The 13,517-nt window shown below is 45.1% G+C and overlaps 1 protein-coding gene across 1 annotated transcript in view; it reads left to right on the forward strand.

Moving 5' to 3' along the window:
- The first annotated feature begins 1,684 nt into the window (after positions 1-1,684).
- Positions 1,685-13,517, forward strand: part of LOC144824568 (cyclic nucleotide-binding domain-containing protein 2-like) — a 487,609-nt gene continuing 475,776 nt past the window's right edge. Inside the window, exon 1 of the mRNA XM_078683625.1 lies at positions 1,685-1,798. Coding sequence (XP_078539751.1) covers positions 1,744-1,798 — 55 coding nt within the window. The 5' untranslated portion in view covers positions 1,685-1,743. The remainder of the gene's footprint in view (positions 1,799-13,517) is intronic.

Genomic DNA, 13,517 nt, shown 5'->3' on the forward strand with positions numbered 1-13,517 from the left:
TTGTGGGTAGAAGGAGACAAGTGTCTTAAAGATATAGTGGCTTTGGTTAAGAAGGCAGAACTGTCTGACCGATGTGCAAAAGTCACTTTGTCGCAGGATAACAAGGTGGAGAAGGAATTAGTGGCCAAAGTAGTTGAGAAGAAAGCAGGGTATAAAGATAAGTGGGAGGGAGGAAATGGTGATTTTCGTGATAGGAAGGAGTGGGAGGGTAGTGAGAAGAAGAAATTTAGTGAGAGTGGTGAAAGAAAGAAATTTAGTGATGTGGTGTGTTTTAGGTGTGGAAGTTATTCACATGCCGCTACTTTTGAGAGATGCCCTGCTAAGCATGCTAAGTGTATAGAGTGCGGATTGGTAGGTCATTTCTCAAGGGTTTGCAACCGAAAAAATAAGAAGTTTTCTAAGGAAAAAGTTACTTATATTCAATATGATGATGAGTCTTCTGTTTCTGAGTCTGATGATAGTGATGTTCAAGTTAATTGTGTTCGGAACATTAAGGTTTGATATTAATGATCAAATGTTGGTGACATATTTGTTGATGATGTGTTTTTTTCTCTCTTGCATTTTAGAAAAGGGGGATGGTTGGGAGTGAGTTCACATGTTCTGTTCTCAAATGTTCTGTTCTGTTCACTTTGGAAGATGCGAAATTTACTAAATTAATTTTAGTGTATAATGGTTGAGTTCAGAGTATTAAGAATTCCTTATAGTTTATTAATGATTTTTATGTTGTATTTTTGTTATAGTTTTTATGTTCTTTTTGTTTTTCTATTAAGAAGGGGGATGTGTAGTGATGGCATGTTCCTTTAATTGGAATGTTATATATGTAATTGGAATGTCTGGGTGCTGGGCAACAGTAACTGGTGGATCTTGTGTCATTCTTGATGTACCTTTACTGGAGCTGCACGTATATCTTCTCTCCTTGGATTAAATACTTATTCCAAACTACAAATACTCTCTGTTTCCTGTTTCCACGTCCTATTGGAGACACTACAGTGGTGCAAGCTGCAGCGGCCCCCTGAGAGGGCCTTGGCACTTACTTAAAGAAAAATAATAATAATTTTCTCAAATAAGCAAGGTCTGTTATCTGTTGGGTTTTTGAGCCTAATACATTTCAAAGCTGATAAAAAGGGACTACACTTACATGCGGAATTAGAAGCATAAAGGTTTTTGTTCAACTTATCTATCAGACTGGCCCTTCTCTCCAAAGCCCAAATGGCTGTGCAAAGTACATGGATATGTACCAGAAAACGAGACTTGCCCACTAAAATATGTTCCAGCCAAAACAGAGAAGGAAAGACCCCGTAGACTCGATACAAACACGATGAAACATCCATAGGACAAGTTCATAAACCTTAGACAACTTGTCCTCCCTTTCTCTCTGATCACAATTATTTCATAAAACGAAAGGCTACGAAAGTTGCAAAGAAGAAGGAAAAATCAAGTGTGTCGGGAGAATCATGGTTTGTGGTCCAGTGATTCGGGCATTTTAAAACTGTTCTATTTTATTACTTTTTTTAAAGTCTTTTTGCATTTGTTTTATCTTGACGGTGTAGACAATGTGGAGCGATGATTACGTCACAGGAAATGTATCCATGGCATCACATCAGAGTTCTAAATGTGGAATGCCCTTCTGTGATGCATTCGTACAGACGGTTTAGCTCTTTTCTGAGTTGGAGACGACCTGGCGGACATGGATAGTGTTAACGAGGTATTCGCATAAAAAAAAATAATCAAAAGAAAGAAAAGATGCCAAAAAAACGTTCACGCAGGCCCAGCCAGGAAACCGTGAAGAAGGGAAAAGGTTAGTACGATGTTAAATCGGTTTATGCGGAGGGAATGTGTAATGTTGGGGCAGAACCGGCGGTGCTTCCATCTCTTCACCAATGGGCCTTTATATTGACACTTTTCATAAACATACGTTTATTGAGCACCGCCTGACTCAGCTCTTCATTTCAGCTCTACAAACACCCTTGCCCGCAAATATGTCGGTGACCTTGCTACCACTATTTTCATGACAGCTGCATGAACAGAAAACAAACACTGGCACAACAACTTTCTGTTGTTGGTTGCACACCCTTTTTTTTTTACCTGTGCCAAGGCTTATTTTGTTTACTCCTTCTTTGTTGTCGTTCTTTTTAAATGTATTCTACGGGAGATGCTGAGCCCTACCCAATATAAATAAAATGCCTAAAACAGATAATATGTTGTGGCTGTAAAAAGCATACATAGTCATAGTATTCCCCAGCACTGAAGGTGTTTGAGTTGAACCAACAACCATCCATATTAGTTTCTGTTTGAAGTAATTTACGCTGCTCCAACAAATTAAGCTAAGGATATCATCTTACTTTTTTCCCTACTTTAAAAGTCCTTCACACTTTCTGGGCTTTTTAACCTTTTCAATAATATACTTAATTAATGTTGTAATATTTAATTTTCTATATAGTCGATTTATATTCCTTATTCATTTTATTTGTACTGTTGCTTTAATTTACTTCATTTGGAATTGTTTCTCTTCAAGCTCATATGGTATTCTTAGTTTTCATGGTGCAGACATTCTGGGGCATATTCACAAGGAGCTATTGCGGAATTAACTGCACTTTATCGCAGCCAAACTCGTGATAAATTTACCCCACCATTCACAAGCAGGTGCTAACAGCCCACAGCACCACTTTTCCCGCGATAGCAGCTGCAAAAAACATCGCCACCGAGGACACCCGCAACTATCGCTAATGAGATGCAGAGTAGGCGTTCCCGTGACTAAAGCCGCGACAACACCACACCTCAACATTCACAACGACCAGACAGATCGGCGATAAGAACACAAAACACGTGATAGAGCGCATTAGCAGCAGGTATTTAGCACCTGCCTCAAGCAGGTTTAAAGTCGTACGACTACCTGCAGTAGGCAACGGAGCCCCACACACAGCCACACCTGAAGAACGAACAAGGCTATGTAGCTACTCATCATGCAGCTCAGAGCCCCAACAGGGCCATAACACCCACCGCCACCACACCCAGGACCGCCACCACCCCCTGGAATCGGGCTCACCCCCTGGAATCGAACCCACCCCCTCCCCGGACCACGGCAGAGGCAACGCAGAGTAAGACAGCAGACATACCAAAAACACACCACTCTCACAGACCTACCGCCCGAGGAAGTCATTGCCCACTACAGGCTTAAAAGAATAACCATTCATCGCATCCTGATCCACATTGCCCACAGGCTGGCGGTTCCAACACAGCGGAGAACCAACATCCCTCTGCAGACAAAGCTGCTGGCTGTGCTGCACGTGTTGGCCTCTGGACCAACAACTGCTAGAGTCGGAGGGGTCTCACAGCCAGCCCTATCAAAGTTCATCACTGTTATAAGTGACTTGTGTCTTTCCATCTGGATGTGACTTCCCTGTTGATCAGCTAGTGTGAGTGTTAGAATGCCTGGCTTGTGTGTGGAGTGTCAGTTGATGGCAGGCAGGCTGAGCAGGAGGGAGGCTGCTCCTGGTGGGGCTTTGCTAGATTCTACCTGAAACTTAACCTGGAAGTAAGCTCAAATAAACTTATCATGTTTTGTATATCTGGCTCAAGGATCTTTTATTTACAACATTTTTGGCGACGATTTGAAGAAAACCTACACGTTGAGGAAGGAAGTCTGTGAATACCCTACTGAAGATACTGGAACTAAAGAGCATACTAAAGAGATTGGAACATAAGAACTGAAACTTTAAGAAAAAGGAAACACAACTGAGAAGCAACGCCCTGGTCAGCCCCACCAGTGTCCCTCATCACCTGGACAGCCTACAGCCTAGGGCGTTTGACTTTCTACTACCGGTCTACTAACCGGTTACTGCAGAACCTGCGGTCATCCTGCTGCCTTGGGACAGTTGTCCATGTCGTGTTTTCTTGGGAAAGGGGAGTCACTGTCCTGTTGCCTGGGAAAAGTGTCTCCAGTACGAGTGAACTGCCCAGAGCTTTAAGGTTGAAATGCCACTTGCAAGTACTTCTTTACTTAAGAACTGTCATGAGAGGGAAGACTGCTTTTCCTGTCTGTCAGTCTGACATAAAGAGGATCAACAATCAAGTGCTTGGGAGGTGTGTCAGCACTTGACTTTACTGTGTCCGGCTTGGTGTACAACATGGGGGAGGAGTCCACGGAGTTGGTGCTGCTGACGGAATTGGGTAATGAGATGGAGCCAGCTCGTCGTTGTGAAAAGTGTAAACTTTGGGCACACGGTTGTTTTTGAAGTGTTCGATTTGAGAAATGTGACCGTATAATATCTTGAGGAGATTTTGACTGTTGAAGTGCGCGACTTTCAAAAGCCTGCAACATTTCATTTGCACTCGCACACACTTTACCTTTCCTATGGTGTTGCGTGCCTTTGCAGTGATAATTGATGTTCCACAGAGAGGCACTGGAATCCTTCATGACGTCTTTCCTTCTTTGTTTCTCGTTGCTGCTGACCGACGCTCTGCTGCATAGACGTGCTTGGAGCCATCCGGCTCAACGTCAAAAAAACCTGCCGCCATCTTGTGAATGTAAGCACCAATTTTACCGTGTGCGTTTCACTTTGCCGGAGCACCTGCCAACCAAGATGTCTGTTTTAAATAAAGTTTTCCGCTTCATAGACGTGACCGGGGATTTCGATGGATGCGAGCGGACTGAGCATTTATGCATCATTTACCACTTTTACTACAATTACTGCTTGCTGCCTGTTTTTATCTCTCCTCTTGCAATTGACTAGCTTGCCTGTCATTTTTTTAGTGCTGCATTCCTGGATGACAGGCACACCTGTTATTCTGTTGTCCCACAATTACTGTAATGCCGTTTTTTTCTTTCATACTTCCTCCTGCCACAAGCAATATATAGCCGTTTTACAGACACTTTACAGAGCTACATCTTTATTATTTTTGTTCCTGGAAACTTGGAGGGTGTTCAATGCTTTGCTGTTCTATTATGCTGTAGTTGCTCATGTTTTCTGAGATTTTGTTTGCTGTGCTTACCTACCCTTTATCCTTCCTACTTATACCTTTCCGTCACATTTTGCTTCTTAGAAAGGTCTGTTCCCTGTTGCGGGGAGGTTGTCGGGTGGTGTAGCTAAGTGCCCCAGTTTAGTTTTTGGGAGTGGTGTGTGAAGTTGTGGGTCATAGGGAGGTGTGTTTCCCCACCCGTTTTACGTGGAAGTTGTTGGAGCTGTATGCCTCAGTTTAATTTTAAGAGGCCTTGGGAGCTACGGGCCCCAGTTCCATTTTAAGAAGTTTTGGGAGCTTAGGACCTCAGTTTAATTTTAAGAGGTGTTGGGTGTTTAGGGCCCCAGTTTAATTTTAAGAGGTGTTGGGAGCTAAGTGCCCCAGTTCTGTTCCACAGGGTGGACTGTACCCTGTTACGTGTTGGTGGTGGGGCGATGAGTGCCCCAATTTTGTTCAACAGGGTAGTGTGTACCCTGTTACCGGTTGGTTGTGGGGCAATGAGTGCTAAAGTTCTTCTCCACAGTTACCACTAGCTGGTGTGTGCCCATATGAGTTATGGGGCTGTGAGTGTCCCAGTGCAGTTCCACAGGGTGGTATGTACCCTGTTACATGTTGGTTATGGGGTGGTGTTTCTGTTCTGTTTCACGTATTTCAGCGTGGCCCAGTTCTGTTTCACCGCTCTGTGCTGTTGTGTTGTGGGTTTTCCCCAAGGTATGGGGATGGGGTTAATATCTAAATGCTTTCCTTTGCAATGTAAATGCTTTTCTTTCAGAATGCATTCTATATATTGATGTTTATATTCCTTCCTTCACTTCTGTATTATTGTTTCCCTAAGGAAGGGGGATATGTTATAATTGACTTGTGTCATTCCTTACTCTGGATGTGACTTCCGTGTTGCTCAGCTAGTGTGAGTGTTAGAATGCCTGATGACCTCATGGAATGTTTGAGTGCCTGGCTTGTGTGTGGAGTGGCAGTTGATGGCAGGCAGGCTGAGCAGCAGGGAGGCTGCTCCTTGTGGAGCTTTGCAATATTCTACCTGAAACTTAACCTGGAAGTAAGCTCAAATAAACTTAGCCTGTTTTGTATATCTGGCTCAAAGATCTTCTATTTACAACAATCACACCTGTCCTGGATGCCATCCTTAGCTTCATACCACAGTACCTTCACTTCTCCAACACTGTGCAGGAACTGCTGGAGACTAAGCAATGCTTCTACACCATAGCCGGATTCCCGGCTGTGTTGCGGGCAATCGACTGCACACATGTCCCACTTGTGCCCCTGCGCATACTGCACACCACTACCGCGACAGAAAGCACACACATTCCATCAATGTGCAGGCAATAGTGGACCACCGGGGACTCTTCACCAATGTCGTCGCCAACTACCCAGGCAGTGTGCATGATGCCTTCATCTTCCGACAGTCCACAATCAACCAGCGCTTCCAGGATGGCACATATGGAATGGGACTGCTCGTTGGTAAGTACCAAGTCAACACACCACACATCCCAATGCCTCCCCAGCACAATGCACAACTGTGGGGAGGCACACGTGTCCAAACCATATTCAACATGTCAAACTACACGTACACCAGACACAAACACAACACTCCATGGTCATCCTGGCCTACCCCTGCACCCTATACAGACTGGTGGTGTAGTTTCCAGCATCAGCACCTCCCTGCGGACTGGCGAACACTCACCCCACACACAGCAAACACAGGCATCACTGGATTGGTGGACATGCCATCACATAGAGTATTGACTCTTTTCTCCCTGCACTGCCACAGGTGATCAAGGATATGCACTCTGCCCTTGGATGATGACAACCCTCCGAGATCCGAACACACCCGCCCAGAGGTAGTACAATGCGGACCACATTCGTACTAGGGACATCTTTGAACGCACATTTGGCGTGTTGAAGTCACGTTTCAGGTGCCTGGATGGCACAGGTGGGAAGCTCCTCTACAGCCCGGACATCGTGTGCAAGCTGATCGTTGCATGTTGTGTGTTGCACAACATCTGTGTTCGCACTAGGGCCCCATGGATCCCAGTTCCAGATGTACCGGCCGATGATGGTGGTGATGGGGCAGGTGGCCCACATCCCACTGCAGCAGCGGCAGGAATGGCCCGTAGGAATACCATCATTGACACTTACTTCTCATGAGCACGTCACACGGTGACCGTTCATGGCAATCAAGCGACAGTAGAAAATGTCCTAACACACTGCATGTGTGAATAAAACATTTCTTTGCAGGTCTCAGCTTGTACTTGTATATTTTTAGGTTAAATTTTCCTGCATTCCAGATGTGATTTGGCAGGTTGGGTACAATTGCTGAACCAGTTGTGTCCTGTGTTCAAATGTGGGGGGGTGTGCTGTTTGACCCGGGATGTTGTCACTGCCGGAGTGCACTACTGATTGTGTGCATATGCTGCACGGTAGGTGTGTCGCTCCTGCGGCTCTGCTCTATCTGCCACTGGTCTCTTTTGTGCAGTGTGCCTGTCGGTTCTGTTCTTCCTCGGTGTTTGGATGTTGTAGTGTACATGTTGTCCTCTGCAGTTGGCCAGGGTGCATTTGTCGTACTCCGTTGTTGATCATTTTTGTTCTGTGGCAATTTCCGTGTGTTGGTCTTGTACTATTTTCCCGCATTGCGCATGAGTATTGCTGCACTCGCGCTGGTTGTCACTGTTTTCTTATCGCACTTGTGACCTTCGCAGGTTTGGTCGCGTTGGGGAATGTGTTTTTATCTCCTTCGCGGTGGTTGTGTCGCGGACATTGTCCGTGGGGGCGGCAGACTATCGCATGCTACCGCCGTTTTGCGAATTCCACGTTGTCACGGGGTTATTTTCCCGCAAAAGGCTGCAAAGTTGAAAGTTGCGTTACGCTACTCTTGCGGTAGTTATCACCCGTTCTTGTGAAAATACCACTCTGTGTTCTATGAGTGAGACCTCTGGAGTTTTGGCCCAGAGCAGTTGTGCTGTGCTGTGTTACTACCAAATAAATACTTATTTTTATACTTAATGTTTCCCGCTGAATTGGAACATAACAAGATTGGCGACGATCGAAGACTTTTTGCCACCACTATCCAGCACAGGAGCAAATTGTCTTCTTGCAAGGAATCTAACTAGAAGAACCCATCTTTCTGTGCATTTCATGTGAAGCTTATCTTCATGTTTTAAGACCACAACTTTCTACATGTTCCGGTGACTAAAGACTTTGCTGCAACAAACCTGGTAATTTTTTTAAATTATTACTTGCCCCGTACTGCCCGTTGCGTTCTCTGCTGTTATGTGCTTTGATTTGTAATTCCTCCAGTGGGGCGCACGCCGTCTTTGTTCTGCCAAGTTCGCGACTCGTGGTGTCTTCGTTGTTGTAACATTGCCGTGGTGACGCCCATCTCTTGCATCACACGCTCCATGCCGATGTCTTAATTTCGCTGCATCCGCGTGCTGATGTAAGCACTTGCACGTGTTGTTACTAAGACTCTTTCCTCGATCCACTCGCCTTCTGTGCGCTGAGGTTTAGTGCGTCTGTTTCTCCTGAAGGAAGAGGGGAAGTGTCAACTCTTCATTATAGCTATGGCGATGCACTGTTCTCTACGTGACATTAACACTTCGTGTGAAGTTTTTAAATGAAGTGTGTTAAGTAAGACTGTTTTTTCAACTTTTGAGCAGTACATATATAAGTATATATATATTTTCCTTATATACATTTTGGGTAGTTATAATGTGTTCATCATTTTTTTGCCTTCCTGTGTTACATATTTTTCCCCAACTAAATTTTGTAATATTACATTTAATACTTGGTACTTTAAACTATATTTGTGTCGCCATGCAATTTGAAAAACACACAAGATGATGGACGGAATGTTGCACAATGGCAAAACATTCACCCCCAGTCACAGATCTGGGTTTAATACATCGTTATTTTGCTCACCAAGCCACCCCAGTTCAGACATGGCCATATGCAAATCAATCTTGACCATTTACCTCATGGGAACAGCCCAGCCCGAACTGCCAAGCCATGTCTTCCCTGGACCAGAATCAAGCATCCCAGGACCGGTTTCTGGCTATCAGCCTTCATCAGCCAGGATAGCCTGACTCCAGTGGCGTAGTGAGCAGGGGACCCTGGAAACATCCTGAACAACACATTTTTAACAACGAGTGGCCTTAACAACGACGCATAAACAACGACCTGCAACTGAACCAGGACCACATCAACAACTACTACATTAAACAACGAGTAGCTTTAACAACGGCAATAAACACGAACAAAAATGTAAGAAGTTTTCATTTATCTTGTAAGGCCAATAGATGGCGCTGTAGGATTGTTTTCAGATGGTTTTAATGCTGAATTTTTTTCTTTAATCGATTTAAATAATGGATTTGGTTTTAATTTTACGTTTGATATGCCGCCAATTAAGTTAGCATTCTAGTTGTGACTACTTTCACATCCCAGCTTCAAGGTGTCATTCTGTGTGATCTCTGGCATTTTGCACTTTTTTATTCAGATTCGATTACTAGATTTGCTTTTGCTCACCCCTGAGGCGGAAGACGGGGGCTTTCTCCTTCTTTCCTTTTGCTCTCGTGCATTCATTAATTGCTGGCAGAATTATTTAAAAAAATTGTATTATATTTTAAGCAGTTCATTTTTACCTGCTTGCACTGCGGACCCCTCGGTGCAAGATCTACGTTGCTCCAAGGCCCCTCGACCCACTTCCTGACCGGTGCAGCCGATGTTGGTGCTGACACCGGCAGGCTAGGACGGTCGCCATCTTAGGGAAAGAATTTGGGTTGCGGTCCAGTAGTTGGACTCTTCCCGCCCGCCCTTACAGGTATTTAGCCATGGTGTCTCAGGTTGGGCTCAGATTTGCTTTTGCTCACCCCTGAGGCGGAAGCCGGGGGCTTTCTCCTTCTTTCCTTTTGCTCTCGTGCATTCATTAATTGCTGGCAGAATTATTTAAAAAAATTGTATTATATTTTAAGCAGTTCATTTTTACCTGCTTGCACTGCGGACCCCTCGGTGCAAGATCTACATTGCTCCGAGGCCCCTCGACCCACTTCCTGACCGGTGCAGCCGATGTTGGTGCCGACGCCGGCAGGCTAGGACGGTCGCCATCTTAGGGGAAGAATTTGGGTTTCGGTCCAGTAGTTGGACGCTTTCCACCCGCCTCCCACAGGATAAAATGGTGACACCTTCCAGTCCGCGCAGCGGGCGCGCCGAAGGCAAGCCCGTCTGCGCCCGTCCGTGGCAGACCGGGGCACGGGGCCAGTACCCCTGCTCATTTTACCACTAATGCTGGATCCAAAAAACCAATCAGGTATACTAGGAAGGATCTACTTGCCCTTCTCCCCAATGCTGATGATAGATGTCGGCATACCATGTTGATGGATTCTCCTTTGCCATACTGTACAACCTGCCGTTATTCCACCGGGGGGGAAAGGAAGGATCAGGTGATATCGACAAAAATAAAGTTGACATTGCTAAATTGTAGATCCCTCAAAAAACACAAATTAGAGATACATGATTTGATCTTAAAGGGTGATCTCAATGTGCTTCTTCTTACAGAGACTTGGTTAGACGATGCCTCAACTCCCGAAACTTTGGAAGCTGTCCCTGCAGGATACAGCCTACTTAGAATTGACAGAGAAAGGCAAATAGGTGGGGGATTGGCAATGATTTATAGAAGCAATTCACACTGTACCCTAGAAAAAATCTCGTTGCCCAATTGTGAAACTGGTTTCTTCACGTTAAAAGTTAACCCTAAAAACATTATTAATGGAATCCTTCTATACCGGCCTCCAGGCAAGACTTCACTGTTCTGTAATCAACTGACAGAGCTGATAACTCAATACACACTCCGCTATAAAAAAATTCTTATTTTGGGAGATCTCAATTTGCATTTTGAGAATCCCAATTGCAAGGAGGCACAGGATGTGGTAGAGGCTTCGAAATGTCGGTCACTTAAACTCCAATCCACAGCCCCGTCACATCAACGTGGTCATCTTTTAGATCCCGTTTTTGCCAACTGGGAAGGTATTAAAATTGCCACACCATTGCAAATTATTTGGTCAGACCACTTTGTTATCCCTTTCGAAGTTGAGATTGGTTCCCCGGTTCACAATGGGACCAAAACCAGGCCTACGAAATATAGAAACTGGAAGAAGTTTACGCAGGAAAACTTCAAAGTCGCCCTTCTTAATGACCCACCCCCTCCCAGTGACACCCTACTTAAGGCATGGGATAATTATGAGAAATGGGTGTCTAGGGCCCTAGACACAGTAGCACCATGGACTTCTAAACCCCCCGTTAGGAAAGCTAAAACTGCTCCCTGGTTCTCTAAAGAACTTAAAGAAGCCAAAGCCAAATGTAAAAAAGCTGAACGGAGTTGGAGGAAAAACTATAATCCAGTGGATACGCTGATCTACAAGAAAGAATTAAAAATATATCATAAACTAGTAAGAACAGCTAAAGGCGCTCACTTTAAAGGACGTATTGAATCTGCAAAAAATCCTACCAAGGAACTCTTCGTGATCTACAAAGAGCTTACGGCATCCAGACTTGAGGCCCAAGATACTTACACCAATAAATTATGCGATGATATCGCTGACTTTTTCATAAGAAAAGTGGATTTAATACATGCCACCTTTATAGGTAACTCGCCAATTAGAGATGCGGTAGTGAGAAGTGATTCTGCCACTCAGGCCCATCTGACTCACTTTATAGTTCCTGAGAGAGCTGATCTGCTCACCATCATGAACGGCATTCAGTCTGGCTCCCCCCTTGATGTGATTGCCCCTAACCGTTGTAAGGAAGTCATTGACTGTATGATTGAGCAGATTGAACACCTGATCACCTTGTCCTTTCAGGAATGTCATGTGCCTGACGTATGGAAGATGGCACAAGTAATACCCCTGAAAAAAAAGCCAATATACACATTTCTCAGTTACAAAATCTTCGTCCTATCTCCCTCCTTCCCTTCTGTGGAAAAGTTGTGGAGAAGATAGTGAATAGCCAACTCATGAAATTTGTTGAGGTAAACTCTCTCCTCCACTCCACGCAGTCAGGGTTCAGAGCAGCCCACTCTACCGAGTTGGCGGTTCTCTTCTCCACAGAATGTCTGAGACAACTTGCAGATGGGGGGCAGACAGCAGCGTTGGTCTTATTAGATCTTAGTGCAGCATTTGACACCGTGCTGCACTCAACGCTGCTGTCTCGCCTCTCAGATCTGGGAGTTGTGGGACCAGCCCTGGATTGGATAGGATCCTTTTTAGAAAACAGGAGTTTTCAGGTGCACTGCCCTCCTCACAATTCGTCTCTTCGTAAACTGAGACACGGGGTTCCACAGGGCTCAAGTCTGAGCCCCACGCTATTTAATCTATATATGGAACCCCTAGCCCACTTGGTGGAAGCTTTTGGTGTGGATATCGTCACATATGCTGATGATACCCAACTAATAATTAAACTCACTCACAATCAGGCTGAGGATGCCAGTAATTTTTCCAACTGTATGCGATCGGTAGCAGGGTGGATGAATAACAACTGCCTCCGCCTCAATGGCGATAAAACTGAACTATTGATGGTTGGTAAGTCCCCCTCTGCCTGGTCGCAGGCCTGGTGGTCATCAGAACTTGGAGCGGTTCCCCGCCCAGCGCATTCTGTTAAGAATCTAGGAATATGGTTGGATGCGGAGCTTTCCTTCAAACAACAGATCAGCAAAATTACGGGTAAATGTTTTGGAATACTAAAAACACTCCGTAAAGTCCTTGATCTGCTTCCCATCAGTGCTAGGAAGACTCTTATTCATGCCCTAGTGACTCCACATTTGGACTACGGCAACGCTCTTCTCTTAGGACTGAGCAGGAAAGGCCTCCACCAATTACAATGCGTCCAAAATGCTGCCGCCCACCTGGTACTTAATCTCCCGCGTAGGGCATCCGGCAAAACAGCATTACGAAAAGTTCATTGGCTCCCCATTGAGGAGCGCATCAAGTTTAAAGCTCTCTGTTTCGCTCACCGCATTGCCCAGGGTAAAGGGCCAAGGTACCTGCGCTACCTTCTGACTATTCACCGCCCTACCCGGGACCTTAGATCTGCTGGAGCAATGCTGTTTCAACTCCCTCGTGTACGCAGGACCAGGATGGGAGGCAGCTCCTTCCGCTTTCTTGCGAGCAAGCACTGGAACAATCTCCCCCTTGTCCTGCGCATGGAGCCCTCAGAAACAATATTCAGATTAAAACTAAAAACACACCTCTTTCCAAGGGAATAACTGTTTCTGTAGCCCAGGACCCACCAGACTAGCCCCGGTCCTCGGCCTCTTCAGGGAGCAGTAGCATCTCTAAGCGCGGGGACACACTGTCTTTAGTGTAACCAAGCGCTCTAAAAGTGGTTTTATTATTATTATTATTTAGGTGCTCAAAAAAAAAGTATCAAGCAGCTACTGGAATATATATAATGAAATGAACAGACCACCCGGCACTTCCACTTTCTTTATCCGATTCTAGCAGTTTTTTTTTTTCATCACTACGATCTCCCTTTTCGCGAGGTTTCATTAAGTTATT

This window comes from Lissotriton helveticus, chromosome 3_1 (assembly GCF_964261635.1).
Source record: "Lissotriton helveticus chromosome 3_1, aLisHel1.1, whole genome shotgun sequence".
Taxonomy (NCBI): Eukaryota; Metazoa; Chordata; class Amphibia; order Caudata; family Salamandridae; genus Lissotriton; species Lissotriton helveticus.